Source organism: Colletotrichum godetiae, assembly GCF_030913485.1.
Source record: "Colletotrichum godetiae strain CBS 193.32 chromosome Unknown BDP55scaffold_53, whole genome shotgun sequence".
NCBI classification, from domain to species: domain Eukaryota; kingdom Fungi; phylum Ascomycota; class Sordariomycetes; order Glomerellales; family Glomerellaceae; genus Colletotrichum; species Colletotrichum godetiae.
In genome coordinates, this window is record NW_026851301.1 from 70,916 (window position 1) to 93,957 (window position 23,042).

General features: G+C 53.7%; 9 protein-coding genes and 1 non-coding gene across 10 annotated transcripts; 1 reads left to right on the forward strand and 9 right to left on the reverse strand.

Moving 5' to 3' along the window:
• Positions 1–86: 86 nt before the first annotated feature.
• BDP55DRAFT_772147 (uncharacterized protein) lies at positions 87–1,964 on the reverse strand (the record flags this gene model as incomplete). The annotated part of the gene is made up of 4 exons (XM_060581129.1): positions 1,767–1,964; positions 1,311–1,716; positions 598–786; positions 87–540 (listed from the first exon to the last, which is right to left on the reverse strand). Exons 2-4 carry the CDS (start codon positions 1,574–1,576, stop codon positions 87–89), a joined length of 909 nt encoding a protein of 302 aa, XP_060424815.1. The 5' UTR covers positions 1,577–1,716; positions 1,767–1,964.
• Positions 1,955–2,027, reverse strand: BDP55DRAFT_t298. Its single transcript has one exon. It is a non-coding gene; the product is annotated as a tRNA-Lys (tRNA).
• A 1,130-nt stretch (positions 2,028–3,157) lies between these two features.
• BDP55DRAFT_677633 (uncharacterized protein) lies at positions 3,158–4,388 on the reverse strand. Its single transcript, XM_060575925.1, has 2 exons — positions 3,872–4,388; positions 3,158–3,808 (listed from the first exon to the last, which is right to left on the reverse strand). The coding sequence occupies exons 1-2, from the start codon at positions 4,271–4,273 to the stop codon at positions 3,506–3,508; spliced, it is 705 nt and encodes a 234-aa protein (XP_060424816.1). The 5' UTR covers positions 4,274–4,388; the 3' UTR covers positions 3,158–3,505.
• Positions 4,389–4,894: 506 nt separating this feature from the next.
• On the forward strand, positions 4,895–7,428 carry BDP55DRAFT_697246 (uncharacterized protein; the record flags this gene model as incomplete). Its single annotated transcript, XM_060577660.1, has 3 exons — positions 4,895–4,944; positions 5,436–5,894; positions 6,015–7,428. The coding sequence occupies 3 exons, from the start codon at positions 4,895–4,897 to the stop codon at positions 7,426–7,428; spliced, it is 1,923 nt and encodes a 640-aa protein (XP_060424817.1).
• A 1,725-nt stretch (positions 7,429–9,153) lies between these two features.
• On the reverse strand, positions 9,154–10,458 carry BDP55DRAFT_677639 (uncharacterized protein). Its single transcript, XM_060575926.1, has one exon. It carries the CDS (start codon positions 10,267–10,269, stop codon positions 9,307–9,309), a length of 963 nt encoding a protein of 320 aa, XP_060424818.1. The 5' UTR covers positions 10,270–10,458; the 3' UTR covers positions 9,154–9,306.
• A 907-nt stretch (positions 10,459–11,365) lies between these two features.
• On the reverse strand, positions 11,366–12,197 carry BDP55DRAFT_754516 (uncharacterized protein; the record flags this gene model as incomplete). The annotated part of the gene is made up of 2 exons (XM_060580718.1): positions 11,366–11,852; positions 11,996–12,197. 2 exons carry the CDS (start codon positions 12,195–12,197, stop codon positions 11,455–11,457), a joined length of 600 nt encoding a protein of 199 aa, XP_060424819.1. The 3' UTR covers positions 11,366–11,454.
• A 722-nt stretch (positions 12,198–12,919) lies between these two features.
• Positions 12,920–13,804, reverse strand: BDP55DRAFT_754518 (uncharacterized protein; the record flags this gene model as incomplete). Its single annotated transcript, XM_060580719.1, has 1 exon — positions 12,920–13,804. The coding sequence occupies one exon, from the start codon at positions 13,802–13,804 to the stop codon at positions 13,040–13,042; it is 765 nt and encodes a 254-aa protein (XP_060424820.1). The 3' UTR covers positions 12,920–13,039.
• Positions 13,805–14,234: 430 nt separating this feature from the next.
• On the reverse strand, positions 14,235–15,662 carry BDP55DRAFT_677642 (1-aminocyclopropane-1-carboxylate deaminase). Its single transcript, XM_060575927.1, has 2 exons — positions 15,248–15,662; positions 14,235–15,155 (listed from the first exon to the last, which is right to left on the reverse strand). The coding sequence occupies exons 1-2, from the start codon at positions 15,430–15,432 to the stop codon at positions 14,303–14,305; spliced, it is 1,038 nt and encodes a 345-aa protein (XP_060424821.1). The 5' UTR covers positions 15,433–15,662; the 3' UTR covers positions 14,235–14,302.
• Positions 15,663–16,174: 512 nt separating this feature from the next.
• On the reverse strand, positions 16,175–18,151 carry BDP55DRAFT_677644 (TfdA family taurine catabolism dioxygenase TauD). Its single transcript, XM_060575928.1, has 2 exons — positions 17,554–18,151; positions 16,175–17,460 (listed from the first exon to the last, which is right to left on the reverse strand). Exons 1-2 carry the CDS (start codon positions 17,869–17,871, stop codon positions 16,570–16,572), a joined length of 1,209 nt encoding a protein of 402 aa, XP_060424822.1. The 5' UTR covers positions 17,872–18,151; the 3' UTR covers positions 16,175–16,569.
• Positions 18,152–18,735: 584 nt separating this feature from the next.
• On the reverse strand, positions 18,736–22,790 carry BDP55DRAFT_754530 (uncharacterized protein). The gene is made up of 6 exons (XM_060580720.1): positions 22,621–22,790; positions 20,955–22,494; positions 20,437–20,894; positions 20,112–20,367; positions 19,560–20,000; positions 18,736–19,486 (listed from the first exon to the last, which is right to left on the reverse strand). Exons 1-6 carry the CDS (start codon positions 22,659–22,661, stop codon positions 19,214–19,216), a joined length of 3,009 nt encoding a protein of 1,002 aa, XP_060424823.1. The 5' UTR covers positions 22,662–22,790; the 3' UTR covers positions 18,736–19,213.
• Positions 22,791–23,042: the final 252 nt, after the last annotated feature.

The window sequence follows — 23,042 nt, forward strand, 5'->3', positions numbered from 1 at the left end:
GAGTATCAGTAACCTTGGTCCTTGGAGACCTCCCCTTCAAACCACGAATTACACAAACCTATGCTGATTCTCCACACGAACAGCCTTCAGAGGCTGTCCAAAGCATTGTACCGCGTAAACTCGTCGATGGCACAATGCAAGATTCCAACCCTGTGCAAGGAGCAGGACCGCCCGTTCCTAAGCTCGCGAGCCAACTCTGGCAGACTCGTCTGCATCAGATAGTCGAAGGAGTCTCCCACGCGCGTAATCGTCAAGCCCTCCAGCTTTTCAAGTATCAGCTCGTCCAGGTCATTAACGGTGATTTCCCCGCCCTGGAATCGGCTGATGATGCTGTCCGCGTCGATGCTCAGGTGCTTCAATAGCCTAAGGTTCCGCATGTTGGTAATCGTCTCCTCGCGCTTCCACCAAGTACTTTCGTCCTCGCCAACAGGGAAGTCAATGACGAGCATCCTGAGCTGACGATGGGACTCTGGTGGCACGGCAGAAACCGCCTCGCCTCGGCCATTGCGCAAGGGCGGCTCCGTACGGTCGAAGTCGTTACTGAGGAGCTGGCATAGCATCGGCGGCGTGAGAAGCGGTCTCTTGTGCGTGTTTTACGCCGTCGACGGTCTGGTGTGGTACTCGAAGCTGACGAGCTTGGGCGTGGCTTGCAGGGTGTGCTTCAGGCTGCTGCGGTCCATGGAGCAGGATGCAAAGGTAAGCGAACGGAGGTGCTCGAGGCGGATACCCTTTGGGATTCGAAGGGAGCACGTATCGTGGACGTGGATCGTGGTGAGGTAGGAAGCACTGTTGATAATGAGGCCTGCTTGGGATTTCCATCTCTGACCCGATCGAGGGCTCCGTTGTCAAACGTTCTCCGGGGCCGAGAAGTTATCCGGGACGGGAAATTCGGAAAAAAGGTGAAGGCTTCGGAGGGGTGGCGGATGTTGTAGTAATGCAGCCCGCCACCGAGTGTATTGGTTTGCACGTTCGCATAAGCCGCGCAAGGGCTACGCTACATGCGAGGACGTCGATGTCTCTTGTCTTGGTGCCGCCGCTGTCGTTGACGCGGAAACGGCACCAATGGCTCGATAACGCGTTTTGCATCGGTGCTGCTAGGTGTCGACATATCTATAAGAGCACTTCTGGCGGTAGGCTGAGAAGCCTGTTTTCCGACATGGCTTCCGTGGTTCGAGGTTGATGAGCGTCGTTGGTTTCGAGCGAAGTAATGGAGGGTCTGATGGATACGTAGTCGAGTGAGGTGTTTAAGATGTGGGCAAGAGAGCTAGATCATAACGTCGGTGAAGTTTGCATTTGGTCTTTCGACGAACTGGGAAGCCTTGAGCTTCATCATCTTCTCCTCATCGTCCATGATAAGGGGATATAGATCCCTAGGCTCCTTTGTCTCGATCGTCATCACTCTTGATAACCAAGGCGGGAAATGCGAAAGACGATATCGTTGTGAATCTTTGTCCTGTGCCAACATACTGGCAGGAGGAGATTGTGTGGCAAAAAGAAAGCAGCATAGGCGAGGCCGGCCCCTGCCTGGTTTTGCAGAGATTGTGATGAATGAGAAGGCTGCTCTGATAAGAGACATCCTTTCGGATAATGAAGAGAAACTTTCAGTGAGAAGTTTGACTAATTCATTCTTGCAGATACGGGCATGAGCATAGGGTGGCAGACATATTCGGGTATTCTAGACGGGACGGACAAAATGGGCAACATCTCGCGAGGAGACTAATCAATAAATCAGCACCCGTTTGATTCTAAGTTCAAGGCCAACTTACAGTTTCTCAACCTTAATTCAGACGAGTGGCGCGTGTATGAATCAAAGTCATCAACGCAGCAAAGCCATAAACAACTAGAAAAAGTACCCGAAACTCTGTCAAATTCAATGAGATTGATCGAAAATATCAAAAAAAAAAAAAACCAAGAGTGCCCGAGGAGTGACTTGGTCAATCGCGGTGAGGATTTGAGCCTCACGCGGGGGTCGAACCCGCAACCTTGAGATTAAGAGTCTCACGCTCTACCGATTGAGCTAGCAAGGCGGGTCTTGGATTTGATTTGTTGAATATGGCCTGGAAATTGGGGCTAATGAAGGGTATTAGCCCTCTTAGGCGGCGAGTACGGCGGCAACGACTCGAGACCTTCAGGTTTCGACGTCTGATAACCAAAACCTCGATATCCCGCCGGCTGCTCAGAAAGAGGAAGGGGTTGTGTCTATATCAAGGCTGGTGCAACCCAATACCCGTGCCAAGCCATCTTTGGTGTTAGACCGGTCGGTAATTGGTATCTGTACATGTCTCAAACATAATGACGCTTGTGGCTTCGGCAGGTTGACAAATTGCATTCCTTTCGAATCCTCTTTGATGCTGACTTGGACAATTGCAGCACCTCACATCTTAGATCGATCTGTGTGCTTACGAGCCCGATGGATCTTCGCAAAAGGATCAGGATTCAGGATGGAAATGGTCTTCTCCTTTGTTTTGGTTTTTTGAAATTAATCGGGATGCAAAGTGGCCTTTGCTCGAGTTTCCCTCTCTCTTCATTCGCCTGCCTGGGCAGACTAAACCGGCTACTGGGATCTTATTCATCAAAGTGCGAAGTTGCCTCGGCTCACCAGCCATTTCATTTACCAATTTCCGACACCGACGCACTCGGGTCAACCGAAACACACAGACCAGTGGTCCCCGGTGTGTCAAAGTGTGTCAAGTATTTCGAGAGATGGGTTCGCGAGTATTGGACTATTTTGGGGGTATGAGTCGGCGATTGAAGCTCAGATCGGCGGATTCAGCTAAGATTTTTTACTCCCATTTTGGGGGGAGAAGCGCAGCTTGCGAGATACGCTATATCTACGGGCTACAAGGGACATAAACTAACCCTTGTCTGTTTTACAGCTGGTGCGAAAGCCTGTGATTGAGCTTATTGGGTCAATTCATTTGATTGAAGTGAAACATTCCCCAATGCTGATCCCATTCTGTCAAGTTCCAAAGGCCGTTTTTTCTATGGCGGATGATTTTGACTAGTTACGGTGTCACCCGAGACTAGACAAGACATGATCAAATCCCACGGCAGTTTCTCTGTCAGAGAAGAAACGATATTTCGACAAATGTTTCAAAAGGGAGGCGCTTCGAAAGTCATCTGCCGATGATCCGTCGCACTTGGCGGCCCCCCCTCCCCCTCCTAGTCTTCCCCCCTCCCTGAGTTTCTCCCATCATCCATGAGTTAGGCATGTTCGGTGTTCGAAAACGTGGTTTCTTCGCGAAATAGCTCGCCGGCACAGGCAACGCCGCAACGCCGCGACGCACCGGTGGACGGGTGGACGGGGGGGAGGGTTGCGCAGAATGCGAGCATTGTTTCTGCATTCATCTCCTTTTTCTATTGTCTCGGTTCAGAAGCGTCTCATTGGTCAGCTGTCAGACGTAGCTGAGCCCGACACCATGAAGCATGAGCCATTGACAGGGCCTAGAATCCAGACGAATCCAGAGACGCTAGTTGCTCATGTCATTATCCGAGCCCTAACAATTTAGCTCGTGACAATCAAATCGTCTGATTTGTTAGGCAGGCGGCAAACGGCGGAGGTATTTGTCCCCCCCAAAGTGTTAATGTCGAGACTCGAGTATCCGTACTTGAATCTATAAGATATATGAGCAGAAAGGGTGAGGTGAGAATAAAGAAGAGGTAGGCTACTGCACAGTAAGAGGCACAGGCGATATGACAAAAGTTCTCTTTGCATAAACATGCCCCCCATCCAGCAGACATAACTTGAACATCGCACAGCCGCGCTCGCATTCCCTTCTTGGGTCATCAATTTCATCAACACCCGACGGTACGCTACACCCCCCTCCCTCCCCCCCCCCCCTCCCCTGGTCTTCTCAACGCCAAGTCCAAGTGACCAAATATTTAGCGTCGTGTTGGATCGGCCATAGGAAGCACAGGCGTGCCAGGTCCTCCTCAGGTGACAACTGCAGCTGTGCAGGGGAGGGGGAAGAGCCCGAGAAGACTCATTTGGTAAAGAAACGCATCTTGTTGGTGGTGCGGCGGTGGTGGCCGCAGCCGCCCCCAAATTTGCACCCAAATTGACCCAAATTGAGGACAGAAGAGGGGACAAGTCACAGTCAGAAAAAAGCCAAAAAGAGCAGTCGACTGGACGCAGGGAGAGACAGGGAATAAGTGACACCGCAACCCGCGCCGCCCACTCGCGCCGCGCCTGCGCCTTTGCCTGTGCCTGCGCGTAGGAAGCAGAACGGTGAAGCAGAGAAGTCAGAAGCAGAACTAGGTAAAACCAGACCATGCCAGACCAGGCAGTGCCGCAGGCACGAATTTGCTGCTCACTCACCTTTTGGTCGAGGGGGAGAGAGAGGGGCCGGAGGGCGGAGGGGAAGGGGGCGGGCAGACAAAAAAAGAAGAACAAGAACGAGAAGAACAAGAAGAGGTAGAGGGAGAAAAGCAAGCAGCCTATAGACAGAGAGACAGAGAGAGACAGACACAAACCAATCTCATCTTCTCACCACATTTCAGCCTCGGGTCCTGCGTCCAGTCTGTCTGCCTGGCCTCATCGGCGCGGCTGATTTTCTGCCCCTCCAAAACTTGAAACGCAACAACTTGCTGCTCTTTTGTTTTTTCCCTTATCCCTTTTCCCTTCTAGATCATCAGGAAGAGCCTTGCCTCACTCCCGTTCTCCTCCTCTGTTTTTTTTTCCCGCCAGGCCCCCAGCCGCTGCCGCTACCTCCGGGACTTCGGAAACTCCCTGCACCACACACCCAAATCCCGCACGCATTTGCCGCGCTGTCGAACGTGCTTTGTGCGGGTACTCGGACCTGGGTCCGGGTTTTTTTTCCTTTACACCCTTCCGCCTACCATCTGGAGCACGCGCGGGACCGTAGACAGCAGAGCGAAGCAAAAGCAGTGCATAATGACACGGAAGGGCCAGCCAAAGGTTCGGACTGGCTGTTTGACCTGCAAGTGAGTCTTTCTTCTCATACTGTACTCCCTATTTTTACTTTTGCCTTTTTTTTTCTTTCTTGATTGTCGGCCCCGGACCGGCTGAGCGGCGCTGCCTTGGCTTCAGCCCAAATCCCAGCCTTGGGGGAACATGTTATATCCCTCAAACGTCGGATGACTTCCGGATGGTCTCCGGATTGTCTCCGGGGTTGCAAGTTTGAACCGGGGCCGGCTACGGAGGCGAGACCGGACAAACGGCCCCGTCTCCGGCTGCGTATATACGGTGTGTGTACATGTATATGTTGTGTGTTAGGTGTGCCGTACCGTGTGCGCGTGCCGTCTATGTGTATGTGAGTGTGGGCGTGTGTGACCGAGCGGCCACCGGGCCTCACCCTCCGTCTCCGATTCCGTTCCCACATTCACAATCCCGTCCTGAAGAAGAAAAAGGAAACACCCTCCCTCAACCATTTGTTTTCGCTATTCTTACTTCTCTCTTTTCACCATTCAACTAGGTCACGCAAGGTAAAGTGCGATGAAGCAAAACCGGCATGCGCGCGCTGCACCAGCACCGGCCGCAAATGCGAAGGCTACGCCGTCGTCGTCCCCAGCAATAGGGCCATTGCCCGCGCCCGCTCACGAACCACGAGGCTGAGAGATGCGCTCGCGCAGGCCAGGGCGGGCTGGGAATTCGAATCGGACCAGGCCACCGTGGAGTACTTTGCTCGGGACGTGGCGCCCAATCTGCCGCAGAACTTTGAGAATAAGTTCTGGTCCGACCTTGTGCCGCGCCTGAGTAAGTCGGAGCCCGCCGTGATGCATGCCATGGCTGCCATTGGCAATCTTTTCCCGCAGCGAGGACCACCGAGTAACTCGATCCAAGGAGCGACGGCGACGGCGACAACAGCGATAACGAGTACCGATAGAGGGGGCGGGAATCCGCAGGCCGACGAGCATTATGGCAAGGCGTTGCGGTTGATGGCCAACAAGGTCGCGCCAGAGAGAGGGTTCGAGGATGTTCAGACGACATTGGGAACAGCTATCGCCGCTAGAGCGACTTCGACGACGACGACGACGACGATACGAAACGACAGCAGGTCCTTTGGATCACCCAGCAACCGTTCATCCCCGAGCCTGTCCTCCGTCGGACCGTCATCAGCCATCCAATCCCCAGCAGCTCTCACGCCAGGTATCTCGAGCATACCAGAGCTCGCAGAACCAGACCGGCAAGACATCCTCACGCCGACGAACCCCTTCACATCACCCCAAAGCCAAGCCGGCGGCGACGATCCCGACGATGACATGACGCAACCAAACGATGTGGACGTCGTCCTCTCTTGCTGCATCCTCTTCATCGCCACAGAATTCCTTCGCAAGAGCTTCGACGCCGCCATGCAGCACCTCGCTAGCGGCATCAACATCCTCAACAACGTAGACTATGACGAGCTGGAGCAAGACACGCTCGACGAAATCGTGCCCAAATTCCACCGGCTCAGCATCATCCAGCTATGCTACTACGACAAACCGGGCTTCCCCTCGCTCAACCTCCAACACGGCGGCGGCACCGGCGGCGGAGGAGGAGCAAGTCTCGGGGGATTGGGATCCAGGTACAACCTGGGCCCCTTTGACAAGAGCAACAGCATCTACCTCCCCAAACGCGCCGTCGACCCGATCCTCCTCGACGCCATACGCTACATCCGCTCCGCGGACCCCGGATCGCAGACCGACTCCCGCCTAGCCTCAAAGGGCCCCGTCATGTCCGAAGAACAAAAACACATCTGCGCCTCGCTCGACAGGTGGCACGCCGCCTTCCTCGCCTTTGTCGAGTTCCCCCGCAGAGACGCCGACGGCGACCAGCCGCTGCCGAAACACCAGGGGCTCATCTGCGCCGAGACGGAGATGAAATACCAGGCGGCCAAGATCTGCATCAGCGTCTGCCGGTCCCACGACGAGTCTGTGTACGACTGCTTCAAGGAGAACTTTGCGCGCATCGTCGTGCTCGCAAGGTTGATTCTCGACAGCTGTCCCGACGCTTCGCCCGAGACGCCGGACGATTTTACATTCGACTTCAAACCGAGTTTCCTCCCCCTTATCGAGTTCGTGATTGTCAAGTGCCGCTGGCTCGATATCCGGTACCAGGCGTGGCTCATCGCCTGGGAACTCGCAATGGGGCGGCGGGAGCCCGTGACGCTGGGGGAGGGACATAATCTGCACTACATCGGCAAGCGGATGATTGAGCGGGAACACAACGTCAGCATCGAGGAAGTGACGCGGCAGAACGCCAGCCTGTTTTCGTTGCCGGCCGAGGAGATGCGCGTCAAGGACTACCTCACCGATGCCCGGTTTGCTGATTTGGTCCAGACGAACGATAAAAAGGATAAATCGTCGTCCGCCGCCGCGGTACAGGTCCCGTACACCCAACATCTGCTGCTCCGCTGCGGCAGCTGTGAGTTGGATCAGCTCGCCGGTTGGATGGAGGGCTATGAATTTTCGGGGAGGGAGCAGTGAAGTGGACGAGTCATGAGTCTGAAAAGAGTTCATGTTCGTTTTCCGCTGGCCCGAAGGCAAGCGCGAGAAACTTTTCCCTTCCCCCCCTTTGTTTTCTCTTCTTTTTTTTTTTTTTTTTTTGCATATTATTACCATGAGCGTGGACTGCTTCGATCATAGCGACGAGGATTAAAATTTTAGACCATACTTAGCCCAAGACTATGGACATTATGTCATATCTGATTGCCGGGATAGTATCATGCTTGGGAACGACCGCTCTTGGCCAAAGTGTTAGATTGGCGCCGTTGCTTGCTGTTGGTATCAACAGATATTTACCTTAGTCTACTTTACTCAACAAAACCACACATTCCACACAACGTTCACGTCTAAAATCACCATCCCGCCATCCTTTGTTTTGGCTAGGAGCAGCTCCTTTGTCGGCCCGTTGCAAGGCCTCCAGAGGCAGAAGAACCCTTGCATTTCTTCACAGTGTCACAAATGGTGGGATGTCAGTCAACACCAAGGTTGCCGGTACAGGTTCCATGACTCGAGCTGATCTACGTTGCCACGGTCTTTACACTACACAAATCCACTCCAGAACGAAGATCATTTGGACAGTGGGGAGGAACAAATGGGAAACGGGGCCTGTTGTCACCTTCAAGTCGCGGCATTGCGACTCGACCCGCGAAAACTGGGAATTCTGTACTCCCAAGCCAACGTGATATGTGTTCACACTCTCTCAAGAACAGTCGCATATGACTATGTTTCCAAGGGGTGTTCATGAATCTAGTCGTCCAAATAAACTTTCTCATTCCCCCCTCTCCCTCCCGCTGCCCCCTCTCGTCCTGAAGCGACATCGTAGTATCCTTGCCAGGCATAGTCAATCACTCCCACATTCAGCCATCCGACTCGCCGTGATTGGTTCGGACCGGCTTTCTTTACCATGTCGGATCGAATCGGGGAATTGATGTAAAGACACAATGACTCGGCAGAGTACCCAGGGTCCTGGGTAACAAATGGGAGGAATAAATCCGGTGGACCGGAGTTGTCACTTCTCCAACTCCGGGAGGGGCGCGGGTTCCGGATACCTGGCAAGGAGACTTGAGTTCTTCTGCCGGTCTGCGGCGTTGCTGACCTTTCCCTGGTCTTGGCATGCGACGGAAGAGAAAAATCTTGAGCTGCTCCCTTCGCTGTGCCCAGTTCAGCGTGTTTTCGAGTTACACGCTCGAGACGGGAGGCAAGTTGACTCGCGTACCCGCCTTGAGCTGCGAGCACGGCACAGTTACGCTTCTTTGGCGAGTCCAAAACTGCACTCCCGTCTCTGGTGATCTGTTCGCGAATGCGTGAGGGCTCAGCACTGGATTGCCTTTCGGGCCTTGTTGGACAAACACCCAGTGACACAGTGGCGCGCAGATGATAACCGCGCCTCTAACGTTGAAGATTCAAAGGGACCGCTACATCGTCAGCCATGTCTTCTTTCCGTGACTGCTCGAAATGAATGAGTTTCATTCTTTTGGGTAGAGTACAGTGAGTATTTGGGAACTGCAAAGATCAATACTTCATCATGAAGCGAATTTACCGTACCTTGCAATTCACGGCTACTCGGCAGGGAGACGCGACTTCAGCGAGTCATTTGATCTTCTTCCAAGTCATTTGAGGGGTGAGTGCGAGATTGTCTAGAGCTCGGATAGTCCCCGTCTCAATCACAAGTGAGTTGAGATAAGCTTTTCGAATTTGAACTCTATTACTCCTTCTACGACAAGATGGTGTGCAACCCCAGGTGTTCATCTCCTATGCCTCTTGAGCAAAGGTCACCTCTTCCTTCTCAATGACTGGGCATTTATTGACCACCGTAACATCAATCCCTATGGCTTCTCGGCCGGTTTCTCCAGCAATGTATCATCGTGGGTGATGTTTCCCACACAAGGCGTGGTTTTTGGGTGAGCGCCTGTGACAGAAGAAAACTTGTTTCTCACGACAACTATCTGCTCTCACATATTTGCCAGAGATGCGGCAGTATTCATGGTCTTGAGGGAACCATTTTCGGAGGTGTCTCTGTAACTCGCAGAGTTCTCGTCCACACTTTTCGCACGAAAAGTGCGGCTGTGGGTTCGGTTGCGGTTGGGAGATCGGATGCTCGTATGTAAGCGTACATGTAGTCTCGTCCTGTGATTCAGCGATGGTCGTCATCGCTATGTTGATGGGCTTGAATCTTGACAATGGGAATGCTAATCGCCATGCCCATTCTTGGCCGTTGGGTCCCGGACGTCCCGCGTCGAGATGGACTCGGCCGTGGCGCCGCCGGTGGAGGGCATAAAAGTAGCGGCTTGCCAAACCAAAACAGGTGCCGTCAACGATGTCGAGAAAATCGAGGATGATAAGATGTAACTCAGGTGGTAAGTCGATAATCGCTAGCCCGGAATGAGATCCTTCTACATCTCGTGTGATGCGCTTTTCCATCTTGTGTTTTGAGGCTGGTTGATGATTTGGACAGATTGCTTGTTGCAGGTAGACTTGAGAGGAATTATCAGCCTTGAGGGCAACGCACCTCTTTTGTCTTGGATAAGCGGCGTGATTGAGGCGTTGCAGCGTCGGGTATGAGCGTGATGGTGATATGAGCGTATGGCTCTTGATTACTTCCAACTTCTTTTCGTCCATGTTTGATATCAAGCCTCGAGCTCCCATTTTGGAGATACGTCTGCTTCGTGTGTCGAGGTCTTTCAGCAAGAATCGGCATGGAGGAGTTGTGGTGAGTATATTGAAGAAGATTTTGTTGCTGCTCAGTCTAGAGATCGCGAGCAGGCTGTCAGCTCTCACTACACATGTTCTACCTAAGCTATCGGAGATGACCATACCCCGCATCGTGAGCCTCTATTCACGCACAACGGGGCGAGAGCTACAAACGAGACAACAACAGCACGGTCCAATAAAAATTGACATCATGATGTGTAACGTATTATCACGTGGGATAATTTTCGAGCCACTGAGCCTTCCAGAGTGACGCCGAGAAATGGAGATAGTTAGGGACGATGGAACACAAGAAAGGCTGAGGTCTTGCCTCGTGACCACCATCGTGAACCACCACTGTGAGGAAATCATCGTGGTTCGTGGGATGCAGCTGTATCTCCGAATGCGGCAACCTGTCTTACTGAATTCTTTTACCCCAGGGACGTAATGGGTGCGCCACCCGGATGCACAGAAGACATGACGAACCTTGTCTCACCACACCGTACATGATCACGATCGGGCTGAACCGGCACAGCCTGGGAGGAGACGCCACACAGCCTTAGCAACGATATTCTTGACGCCACTGACCGTTCTATGGCTGAAGAGAGGGTCAAATGTCATCTGGAGTCATCCATCACAGTCGGTCACCGTACATAAGCAATGAAAGATCCAGAACACCAAAAAAGCAAAAGAGTTCAACCCCCCGGTGGCGATTGGGGGCTACATCTCTGGTGCTCATGCTGGGACTCGAATCTGGACTCTAGCGTAGGCTGAGCCTGTCGAAAAGGCTCGCCCGTAACCATCCCGCCAAACGGCAGTTTGACCTGACCGCACAAGCCTGTGTGGCGCCTGCTGCCGTTGGTGACAGGAAATGACTTGGAGGGGTATATGACGGCTTGCTCTCGAGGCGGGTGCAAAAGGTGCGAAAGGTGCAGATGGCGGGTACCGCATGATCCTTCCTTCTTCCTGGGGAGTGACGTGTGCTTCCATGCTGAAGCCGTACCTGCCATGAGGAGAAGCTGACGACTTGCCTCACGACGAGGGAAGTCCGTTTGACGGCAGGATCTGACCGCTGGGGAAGATGGGAGACTTTGTACAAGGCAAGCGTGACTTGATTGTTTCATATCAGTCGACCGCTTCATTTCTGCAAAGGGTATCACTACGCACGTAGATATGCCTCCAAAGCTCAAGGGTGGTTCTTTCGTTGATAGAACACACACCACGTCTACCCGCTGGCCCAAAAATGTCTCCCCTTGTTGTCCAAACGCCTTCAACTCCAAAGCTCATCATGAAAAATACGGCAAATAGCCCAACCTAGTCCTAGCCGTAATACAACATGCCATTCCTCCGCCGACGACAACGATACCACGTCCGGAATCGATCCAGCTTGATCTCATTGCCTGGCTCAAACGAGACCTCGGCCCACGCGCGCCGGTTGGACGTCGCGTGGCCAGGATACTCGGTCATGGCCTCCTCGGGCTCAAAGCAGTAGTATGTCATCTCTAATGGCTCCGAGAAATGAACAGTGGGCTTTGTGATGATGTGGTTGCCTATGGGGACGTCCGTGTCGTTATCGTTGCTTTGACCCGTCCTGGCAAGTTCGGCACCGGCGTCCTCTGCACGTACTTGATCGATGTATGCCACCATCTGTGCTATGTGGCGACGTTTGCGAAAGTACTTTTTCAAGTAGCCAAGTTCCTCCTCCAAGGAGCCCTGGACTGTGAGAGAAAAAGAGAATCAGCCGGAGGTTCCCTCCATGGCAGCAAACAAAGCGATGGTATAGATAATGAGAGAGCGTGAACAGGAAGTAGAGCAGGTAAAGGTAAAGTAAGGTACATCGAGAAAAGAGGAATGAACAAACAAAAGTAGCCAGGGGAATCACTGCCAATGTATTTCCGGTCGGGGTCGGTCGATTTGTTCTTGAGGCAAGACCGCTTCGGCTTGGGTGCGGAAGATGATGGCGATAGGTTGCTATCACCACTGCTGCCCATTTTGAACTCGACTAGCTGCATGGTGGGACCCACGATGGGTTGTATCGTGAGCTCCGTGGGATCGGAAGCCATGCTTGTCTCCCCGCTGTTCTTCCTCTTCTACCGGCTGATCAGTAGAGAGAAGGAATTTTAACGAGGTTCGAAAAAAGAAAAGAGAAAAGACTGGATGGCCTGACGGGCGTACGATTCTGGAGGCAAAAGAATGATGTATTTGATAAGTGCTGTGTTTGGCGATCAAGGTTAGAAATCTCGCGCAAAGGGTGGTGTGTTTGAGTGAAAAGTGGGCTGTGAGGTGTCACAGGAGAAATTGTGACGGCAAGTTGGGAGAGGGACAGAGAATGTTAAGGTAGGGAAGGCTGGCCAAAAGGGTAAGGCCGACTGGTGAATTGCCGGGTGGTGAATGATGTTGAAAAGGTGAAGTTGGGAAATCTCCCGCCTCCCTCTGTGAAAAGTTGCTTGGTCTACAGGAACTGCCCCCGTCCTACTTTGTGTAAGTTGAAGGTGGGCGCAATAGGGACTTGGGATGGGTTTGGGACTTGGCGTGAATGGAGGTTTTTCTTACGACTACCTACTTGAATGGATGTAATTATCTGAGATGCGTATGGAATGCATCTGGAGGACTCGTGAGTGCTGGCCAAATCCTTTCGAGACTCAAAGTTGATGCTCTAGATATCATCTTGCTAATGAAAGCATCTTCTCACTACAATGGCTTGGAGGCATATTCATAGAAGTTTTGGGCATACACACGAGTCTTTGGGCGTATTTGACCCTGTTTCTGTGGTGGTAAATTAAGAACGAGGTGATTTGCATTGCGCACTAAGGAAGACTGTCTGATGCTTCCATAGGAGGCCCGTCTTATGCTTCTGACCCGGGATTGATCCCGCATGTGAGTCCACCAAACCGTACATTGCCTCTCAGTGCAAGCCCGGCACCTCACAATCGATAATTGCAAGCACAACCTCGACCGTTGAGGCGTGTGGATGATTTTGACCATCTTGTCCCTTCTCAACAGCCTTGTCTTGACCATCAAGCAACCCAAGTGCGTCCCAGTCGATCAGTGCAAGTTCAGCTTCGACTTCGACTGACCAGACGTGTAGATCCTCTTTCTTCTCTTCTTCGTCTTTCTTATCTTCATCTTCTTTCTGAACATGCTCCTCGATCTCAACATGCTCGTCGAGCTGAACATGCTCGTCATCCTTGACTTGATCATCTTCACTACAGGGTGTACTCTGAAGAGGCATCTCAGTAATCAAGTCAATGAGATACTTGGACTCCTCCTCCCGCTCTCTCTTCTCTTTTTCCTCTTTGCTCTCGCAGGTGGGCAACAACAGTGTCTTCCACATCTTCCTATCGTCCTCGGGAGTGAACACCCGTTGCTGATAGAATTGGTTGGGGTGGTTCTCCTTGGTAATCGGCCACTTCCTATGGCACTGCAGGTGATCATGTCGCTGAGATGCGCGACGTATAAGCCTTTCGTAGTTTGGCGGTGTCTTTTCCGTGGGCTTGTTTGTGCTCCTGTCTGAGACGAAAGCCTTGATGGTGCCCCAGAGATTGGAAACCATGTTGTAGATATTTAGTAGGCGGAGGAAGAGGGGCGAAGGCTGTCGGGTTTCCCTGTTTGTGGTATTCGCACGAGTAGGGGTGTTACCAAGGGCGACGGGGCTAGTTCTCATCGACATGACGTACGCGCTTCTGTGTAGGTGTTGCGGTGATTTTAATGAGTGAGTAGAGCAGGACCTTATTGCAATAAGGAGACTGAAGAAGAAGAGGCAATGTGCCAAATCACGGGCATGAAAGCAGTTGAGCGTTTGTGGCCCAAAGGGTAGTTGGGGATGGGTGGGTGTTGCGTTGGTGTTGTTTCTTTTGAAATGACTGGATAAGCTGGAGATGATGAAGAATGGTTGTGGTTCTTCCAAAGAAAGATGTTCTCAAAGTCTAAGATGGAGTGGGATCTTATGACAGCCTGTCCTGCTTTCCGGAGATAGGTCGAGGTCGAGCCATCAAGGCATGGCTATTGTTCACACGAACCGTGGTCTCAATGAACCTCACTGCGATCTCCCGAACAAACAACGAAAAGCAAAGTCACGATAGGTGCCCGGTCAAGAAAGGTCCAACATAAAAGGGTATTGTTATTATCTGCAAAACTCTAAAACTCCATCATCAGACATCAAGGCCATTTACATGCCAGAGTACGCGTTGAGCGCCAACTGGCCACCCAAGTGCGCATACAACACATTGCTCCCAGCAGCAATCTCCTCATTCTTGATGAGCTGCATCATACCCGCCAAGCTCTTACCCTCATACACGGGGTCCGTAATGAACCCCTCCGTGCTGGCGCCAAACTTGATGGCGTCAATGGTGACCTGGTCCGGCACACCGTAAATACCGCCGTGGAACCGGTCATCCAGAATGATATCCGCCTCAGTAATATCCCCTTCCTCGAGACCAATCTTGGCACCCGTGTTCTTGGCGATGCGTAGCACCTGGTCAAACGTCTGCTTCACCGTCGCAGAGGCATCGATACCGATGACCTTGCGCTTCTTCCCCCCCTGCTTCTCCGCGAGCTTGAAGCCCGCAACCATACCCGCCATAGTCGATCCCGTCACCGCACACACGATGATGGTATCAAAGAACACGCCGAGCTCCTTCTCCTGCGCCTCGACCTCGAAAGCCCAGCGCGCGAAGCCCAGGCCGCCGAGGGGGTGGTCCGATGCTCCGGCGGGGATGTAATACGGCTTGCGTCCGGCGGTGAGGAGTTCCTCCTTCAAGTTGGCGAGGGTGTTCTTGTGCTCGATGCCGAAAGTAGAGGGGTCGAGGCGGACGTCGGCGCCCATGAGGCGCGAGAGCTGGAGGTTGCCGACCTTATCGTAGACGGGGTCAGTCCAGTCGACCCACTTCTCCTGGACGAGGGCGGCTTTGAGGCCGAGCTTGGCGGCGACGGCGGTGACTTGGCGGGTGTGGTTTGATTGGACGCCGCCGATGGAGACGAGGGTGTCGCAGCCTTGGGCGAGGGCGTCTGAGGCGAGGTATCTGGGGATGTTTGTTAGCTTGGTTCTGTGAGGTAGGGTGTATGTTGCCTCCATGAGGGTGCAGTGATGTATGGAGGCGGAGGAGGGACCTACTCAAGCTTGCGGGTCTTGTTACCGCCGTAGGCCAGACCGGAGTTGCAGTCCTCGCGCTTGGCGTAGACGTTGACCTTTCCGCCGAGGGCGGCGGAGATGCGGGGGAGGGGCTCGATGGGCGAAGGGCCAAAGAGGAAGTTTTCGCGGGGGATGCTTGCAAAGGGCTCTGGGAGTTGTGCCGCCATCTTGGGTTTCTTTGGTGTATCGAATTTGGTGTTTTTGGGTAAGAAGACGTGGGTGTCTACTCGGGAAAAGGGGAGGGGGTATCAAGTGGCGAAGAGAAAGAATAGTGAGAGAGAGGATTAACAAAATAAATGAGACATTGCTCGAGAGAGTGTGAGGATGAGCTCGTCTTTAATAACAACGTCGTCGTTGCGTCGAGGAGCGACGTCGGATGGGATGAGGCCAAGAAGCGGACTTGACTCGAGCGGGCTCAACGCGGGCGGGTGGATAAGGGGGACGGTGCAGTGGTCCACCGGGCTGCTATCTGCAACGGGATCGCGGGGCAATTTGGCGATAAGAGGCGATGATTGCGCTTGAACTGAGCGTATTTGAGATGGTCAGCACAGGTTTCTATTCAACCGGTTTTTTTTTGTAACAACTGTATGAAATGAAGTGTCCGAATGGGTGGCTCAAGTGAAGCTGGACTCACTCTCATAACGAGTTCCCATCATCGCGGTAAGGTGATCGTTGAGTGAGCAATGAGACGGAAGCTGCCCCTCCAACAGCGGCATGTAGGGGACCTCTCTCCCCCCTGCGATGAAGACAACTGCCCCGCGGCGGGGTCATTTCGAGGTTGCAGTGTGTGACGGGATATGAAAACAACCCCGCCATCAGCGAGCGGAAAATTGCGGGCAACTCGGGCAACTTGTGTTCCGCGGAAAACTTCGCCAAACTTCGCCGGACGTACCGCAGTCGCTCGTCTCTCAACTCTTCACGTACAATCTCATCTCTCATCACAGCAAATCATACCACTTCCCCGCTGGCATAGGTACGGCGTTTCCGGTGAACTGCTCATCACCACCTCTCTCTCATTCGGCATAATCTCGCCAAAGTCGTGAGAATCTATGCGCGGTCACACTTCACTCGCGGGAATGTGAGAGGGTTTACTCAATGATGATACAATGATCGTGTCTTGTCTTTGAATTTTACTTTTTTCATTCATCTTGAGAATCTTGATGCGGGCTTACCGCCAAATTCTCATCAAGCAATCGAAACCCATCTGTCTCATCGCAGATGGTGCACCCGATATTTCATCTCATCCTCCTCACAAACGCTTCAAATACAATCGCACAAAAATGCCAACCAACCTCTCCAGACCACTATTCCGCGTCTAGTGGCGCGCGCGGAGGCACGTTATTCACCTGAATACCACCCCTCTTCAACTCCTTGCTATCAGGGAACGGCAGCACCCACCCGCCCTCGCTCTCGGGCGTCGAAAGCCACAACCGGAGCAAATGCCGGCGCGGCGCCGGGTGGGGGTGGTCCGTATACGCCGTCCTCGCGTGCAACAGGTGCGCATTGCTCAAAAACTGGATATCGCCGACCTCGAGAATCATGTGCAGCGCAAGCTTCTGGCACGTATCCTCGAGCGTCTTGAGCGCGTGCAGCTGCTCCTCGCTCAGCGGGGGGATGACGCCCTTATCCGAGAACCGCGTCAGCGAGCGGACGTAGTAGGGATCCCATTTGCAGTACACGCGGCGCTGCCCTCCGTTCTCAATGTAGAAGACGGGCTGCTTCGTCCACTCCTCCTGGCCCTCGGAGACTTCGCCCTTGCGGTCAAAGTACCAGATGGGCTTGGTCAGCGTCTCGGCGACGTCCGGGTGCTCGCGCTGGAGCTCGTTCCAGACGGCGTGAATGCTGACGAGGTCGCTCTCGCCGCCCTCGGCGGAGCGCTGGACACAGAGGAGGCCGACGAGGTCGCCGTCGTCGGCGTGGAAGAATTGGCGGGCGGTGGTGCGGTAGATGCGGACCTTGTCGATCTGGGTCGGGTCGTCGCCGACGTCCTTTACGTGGCCCAGGACGTGGCCGCGGCCGTTTTGAGAGACAAAGTAGCCGAGGTAGGTGCCGAGGCCCATGTAGCCGACGGCGGTCTTGTGCGGGCCCCATTCGTTGGCGGGGAAGCCCTTGAAGAGGATGAAGCCTTTGCCGTCGATGAGGTCTTTGCGGAGGTCGGTGAGGCGTTTGCCTAGTGTTGGGAGGGGGAAGTTGGACTGTGTTGGTTGTGTTAGTGCACAGTCACATAGGGGCGGATTGAAGTCGTTCAAGTGAAAGTCTTCTTCTTGGAGAATGAGAATCAAACGTACCTTGGAGATACCCGTCAGAGGGGTGTTGCTGGCGATAAAGGCATCAGAGGTGCGGCCGAGCTCCTCAACCTCCTCGGGGGTGAAACGATGCGTCCACTTGTCAGGCTGTTGCTCAAATTCCTCCTTGTGCCAGACCGTCGGGCCTGAGATCTCCTTGGGGAACTCGGCGTAGGGCTTGAGGTTGTCATAGAGGGGGTTGTGCTGTCCAGAAGTGCGGATGCCGTCGGGGAAGATGTTCCTGGGGGCATCGTCGTTCTTGCCCTTCCAGGGACCCTGAGAGGGCTGGACTGGTTCGTCGATGAGGGCACCTGGGGCCATTTTGATGAAGACTCGGAGGGGGGTATCAATTGAGAGAAATGAAAGGTGATGAGGTGAGGGTAGCAGGATGAGGTATCAAAATGAGGGGAAGTGGCAGATGAGACGGACTTATATCACAGAGAGAGAGAGAGCGCGCGCAGATTTGGAGAAGGGGGAAAAAGGTTCTGCAACGGGGAGAGAGGTTTTATCTGATCTATACTCCGTACCCCTCATTACATTTAGTAAGGCATTACATTTAGTAAGGTACCTTACACTGACGGTTGAAGAGACACAATGCAACAATGCTGATAAAACAGTTTAAAGTGACCAAACGGCTGGGAATTGCGTGCTTGGAGCCCCCCATATCGCAATGGCCGTCCGATGACGCGAGACACTTCTGGTGTGGGGCCCGCCGATCGGGGGTCCCCCGCAGCCCCGGGGCGCCAGCAATTTTCCTCTGCCCAAAACCTCCGGGCCTCTGACTGCCGTCCTCTCCACTGCTGCTTGGGAACCGGGACAGATAGACGTATCCATCGAGTTCAGTGCAACTATTCTCCAGAACAAACTTTTCCCTTTCTCCGCCGTCATACCCTTGCTCTTCTACTTAACCGACATTTTCTGTCTCGATTGCGTGATTGTCTGTCTCCTTCTCTCGACTTGTCTCACAGACAGCCAGACAGTGAAGACTCTACACCCTCGGCTTCCGGCTGCTCCCGCAGGAACCGACAACGGCGTGGTACACTGGCTGGCTGACCCCTCCCTCTTCCTCTCCCTCCTCCGTCAACCTGGTAGAGTTTCGGTAACCTTGACGGTGCGGCACTGAGAGTTCCGACGACTTGGAGACGACCCCAACACACCCTCTTCCGATTCTTGGGTGCAGTCTACAGCTCTGGCCCCTAGTTCGAGTTGCGTTACCACACCCCGGCAGGAAATACAATGGTTCGACAGTCACACCCCTGTCGGTTCTTTCATGATGACACACGTGCGGGCTCGCGCAGGCCCTGAGAGATTTGCAACTTGTATGTGCGGCCATGAGCTGGATTCGCTGTGATGAAAGGTACGTGAGGTAGGCGATGGAGATAATTGAATGTACTGGACAAGTCTATTCATCCTGCTGTTAAGCGGCTATATTTATCTAGATGCCAAGTAACACCAATATCAACATCGTGTCCCATAGCTGAGTACGTCCCACAAGCACTTTATTGGTATTTATCCAAGAAACAACTTCACCTCAGCCCGAAACCGGAGATGGAGAGTACACGTCTTGACCCAGAATGAACCCATCTTCACAAGCCGCACCACACAAGCACGATACTCCATTACTCGGAACCTCAACAAGCCCTTGGTCCTTGACCCATCGGGACTACCCCCCAAACTCATCAATGACGCTCCGCGGCTTCTTGAAAGTACCAAGAGGCACATACTCCAGCTCACCCATTCCGAACCCCTTGGGCCCGCCAATCTCAATGCCCCGCGCCGTGGACGTCCACTTATCGGAGGCAGTAATGCCGAGCACCACGACGAGCAGCCCGTAGCGGTACTCTTGCGTGCCGAGAGCCTCGCCATTTTGTGCGTCGAGGACGCAGACTAGGTCTGGAACGATTGCAAGGATCTGTTCGAGCATGAGAAATGTTAGCTTCACACCTTCTACTTCCTTCTCATGATGGAAATGGGGATGGGGATGGGGATGGGGCGTAGCGGGAACTTACATCTTCCCTTTCATCACCATCAACCCTTTTCGCAAGAATATTCTCATTCTTGAACGGGATTACGAACCTCTCAACCACCCCATCACCGCCACCGCTGCCGTCAGTATATCCCTCAATAATCACCTCCCCATAAGCGTGCCCCATCCTCGTAACTCTTTCCACGCCCACAATCTTGCCCCTAAACAGCACCCTCGCCGACTCCTTCCCGCCGACTACATCAACGACGGTCTCGGCGACAGTGTCCACGGCATTGGTACACCGCGCCAGCGCGACTGCACGACCAATGCGCCAGGAGAGCGAGACAGTATTCTCGACCACCCAGGATTTGGTGTCGCGGCCGCTGATGGGGCCCTTTGCGCAGCCTACGTGGGAGCCCATTTGTGAGAGGGCGGCGCGGAAGGCGCGTTCTGCGTCGAGTTCTGTGCGGGCTTTTGTCATGAGCTGTTGGTGTTTATTCGAGGTCAGTAATGGCTTCCATCTTCATCATGCGTGTTTTGTGGCAGGTAAAAAGGGTGTTGAGCAGGGGTGGATGGCGAGAGAAAGAGACTGTACCATGATCCTGCCGTTCCCGTCTGATATGCACGATGGAATCATCGTCGCCTTCTTTTCGAAGACCACGGGCGTGGTCTGGTGAGAGATGGGATACGCGCGGCCCATCCAGTCGCCGTCGATTGTAGGAATATCGAGATTCGTGCTGGCGCCGAGGATGAGGCCCTGCAGCCCGTTGCCGCCTCCTATCTCGAGGGATATCACGGCCGTCGGCTTCGTCTTGAGGTATGCGTAGAGCTCCCTCTGCGATTCCATGATTCTGCAAAATACAGGTGTTAAAACCCACATATTCTGTCTTTTGAAGACGGTAGGGTGAAGGGGGGCTTACTCATCGCCGTACGGCTTCTCGATGGATACCTGCGGCGACCCCTTCCCACCGCCACAAGCTACAATATCGTCGTCTTTGAGGTCATGTGGAGAAATGATCTTGACTGTAGCGCCGGCGCGCATCATTTCGCGGAGGCGTAGCATGTGTTGGTAGGGCGAGCCACCGCCTCCTGTGCCTAGGATGTAGCAGCCTGTCGTGATCCAGTCGAGGTCCGTCTCGGAGAGATGCCATTGCCGGTTAAGGACCTTGGGCTTGTATTCATCAATGTACTCCTTGTTGTAAACCAACGATTGCGGTGATGAATCCTTCTGGCTTTGAAATAGTACTGGTGGCCTGGGTGGTTCTTCTTCGCAGTGCTCAACATCGGTTGGAATTGTTGTTGAATCCATGGATGTCGATCTGGAGAAATCAAAGTCTCCTACAGCTTTGATGATGATTCGTGACTTGTTTGCAATGTACTGCCAAACAAACCTACGATTAGCGCTCGCTCTCGTACTCATTATGCCGTAAAACCTTACCTGCAATGGGAAGCTTTCGACCTCAGCAATAGTCACGCTCTCCCTCAAAGCACCATTCTCAACAGCCCGATCAACAGCCCTCCGCGACAACGCTTCCACAACCTCGGACAAAGTCTTTGTCTCAGTACTCTTAATCGAGTCCACAACACCACTGACCCTCGCCGTCGCAGCCCCAATCGCATTCGCAACCCCAGACCACGCCGGCTTCACAACCCTGCTCGCCCCCTTCAATTGATCCGGCGCAATAACCGCGCCCCCGCCGACGAGAACAACGGGGATTTCCTCGGGCGAGGTCTTCATCGTGTCCACAATCCGCTCCAGCATCGCCTTCACTTGTGCCTTGAACGCTGGGACATCCTCCGCGAGGCCGCTTACACCTTCAACGAGACACCGGTCTCCAATCTGAACGGCATTCGGGTCCGACAGAACAGTATAATCCGTAGCCGTTGCGACATCGCCGCCGAAAACGAGAGCCTTTGTCTGGATCTGATATCCCACGCTCTGCGGCCCAATCACCAACTCACCGGTGCTCTTGTTGCTCTTAACGATAGAACCGCCCCCGAGCCCGATACTCTTGACGTCCGGGTACGAAAAGTTCGTCCGCACCCCCGCGATCTCGCTATACGCCGCCGCCTGCCTGGGAAACCCGTTGGCTAGTAACAATCCCACATCCGTCGTCGTCCCGCCGATATCGACAACCATCATCGGACCCGTCTCCTCCTTCTCCCCCTTCATGACCCTAGTGAGGAACGCCGCGCCGCGCATGCTATTCGTCGGGCCACTGGAGAATGTCCTGATGGGCAACCGCGCCGCCGCCGCAGCGGGCAGAATCGTCCCGTCATTTTGCGTCACGAAGACGGGACATTTCAGTCCAAGATTTGTAACGGCATCCTGAAAGGAGCGAATCGTGCGCCTAGCAAACGGAAGGATGGAAGCATTGAGAATAGCCGCGTTCTCACGCTCAAGGTACCCGATATTCGCCACGTCTTTGGACATCACCACGTCTGCGGCAGGGTAGATCTCGCGAATAATCTCCGCCGCTCTCTCTTCCTGCCTATACACGACGTCAATGGGACTAAAGATCCCCACAACGACAACACTTCGTATCCCCTTTGCGCGCACGACCTCCACCTCGCGCCGGACGGCGTCTTCATCGAGTTCTGCAATCAGATCCCCGTTAATCTCCAGCCCGCCGTCGATGAGAGAGCGGTGGGCGCAGATGATACTACGCAAGGCCGGGGGCCAGTCGACGCCGGCGGGGATGGTGGCGGAGAAGGGCCCGCTGAGGCGGAGGACAGCGACGGGGGCGAGGCGGGTGGCATCTTGTTCTATGACGGCGTTGATGAAGTGCGTTGTGCCGATTGTGACGCTTGCGATGCGGGAGGGGGAGATGTTTGCGGCGGAGAACATGTGGGAGATTGCCGTGTTGATGCCGGTGCTTGGGTTGGGTGTTGTTGGGGTCTTTTGGATGGCAAGGATGCCGAGAGGAGGGGAGAAGGAGGAGGGTGTTGGGTCGAGGATGACGCCATCTGTGTTTGTGCTGTTTGTGTTTTGTGAGTTGGATGTTTGAGAGTTGGGAAGTGACAGTTTGGCTCTGTTGATGTGAAGTTTGTAGATGTAGAGATGAGGGAGATGAGGGAGATGATGTCCGAGGGATGGTACTTACCCGCCAACGTCGACGCCTATTCTCAAGGTGGGAACTGTCATTTTATTGATGAGCTGATGATAAGGACGATAATTGTCTGACTTGTTTTACTTGATTTCGAGGTTCCGAGATGCTTGCATCATGGAGACCACTGTCGAGACGAATGACGGTATGAGGTCCTGTAGTGAAGTTGTGCGCAGCAATGTGAACAGATGAGTTGCATGACACACGACCAAAGTATCGGACCTTCTCCGACGCGGTGCCGGCATCGGGGCAGACGCCGACATTCAACCCCCGGATTCCGGAGAGATAGTGGTCCCCACCTCAACCTCACCTCGCGACGCCAATCCTACCAGGTTTGAACATGCATAATGAAGTTACTCGATTGGAAATCTCAACCCTTTATCCCAGGACTGACAGTCGTTTGTTACACTGGCAAGACG

Bases quoted from the DNA above. Each gene is read 5' to 3' on its own strand.
- BDP55DRAFT_677633 (XM_060575925.1), bottom strand. From the start codon at position 4,273: ATGGTCTGGTTTTACCTAGTTCTGCTTCTGACTTCTCTGCTTCACCGT. The intron at 3,809-3,871 runs CTTGGACTTGGC...GGTGTAGCGTAC, and splicing joins CGACGCTAAATATTTGGTCA to CGTCGGGTGTTGATGAAATT.
- BDP55DRAFT_677642 (XM_060575927.1), bottom strand. From the start codon at position 15,432: ATGGCGGCACAACTCCCAGAGCCCTTTGCAAGCATCCCCCGCGAAAAC. The intron at 15,156-15,247 runs GTAGGTCCCTCC...AAACATCCCCAG, and splicing joins AACAAGACCCGCAAGCTTGA to ATACCTCGCCTCAGACGCCC.
- BDP55DRAFT_677639 (XM_060575926.1), bottom strand. From the start codon at position 10,269: ATGCGGGGTATGGTCATCTCCGATAGCTTAGGTAGAACATGTGTAGTG.
- BDP55DRAFT_754530 (XM_060580720.1), bottom strand. From the start codon at position 22,661: ATGACAGTTCCCACCTTGAGAATAGGCGTCGACGTTGGCGG. The intron at 22,495-22,620 runs GTAAGTACCATC...AAACACAAACAG, and splicing joins ATAGGCGTCGACGTTGGCGG to CACAAACACAGATGGCGTCA. The intron at 20,001-20,111 runs GTACAGTCTCTT...AAACACCAACAG, and splicing joins ACGGGAACGGCAGGATCATG to CTCATGACAAAAGCCCGCAC.
- BDP55DRAFT_677644 (XM_060575928.1), bottom strand. From the start codon at position 17,871: ATGGCCCCAGGTGCCCTCATCGACGAACCAGTCCAGCCCTCTCAGGGT. The intron at 17,461-17,553 runs GTACGTTTGATT...CAACCAACACAG, and splicing joins CTCTGACGGGTATCTCCAAG to TCCAACTTCCCCCTCCCAAC.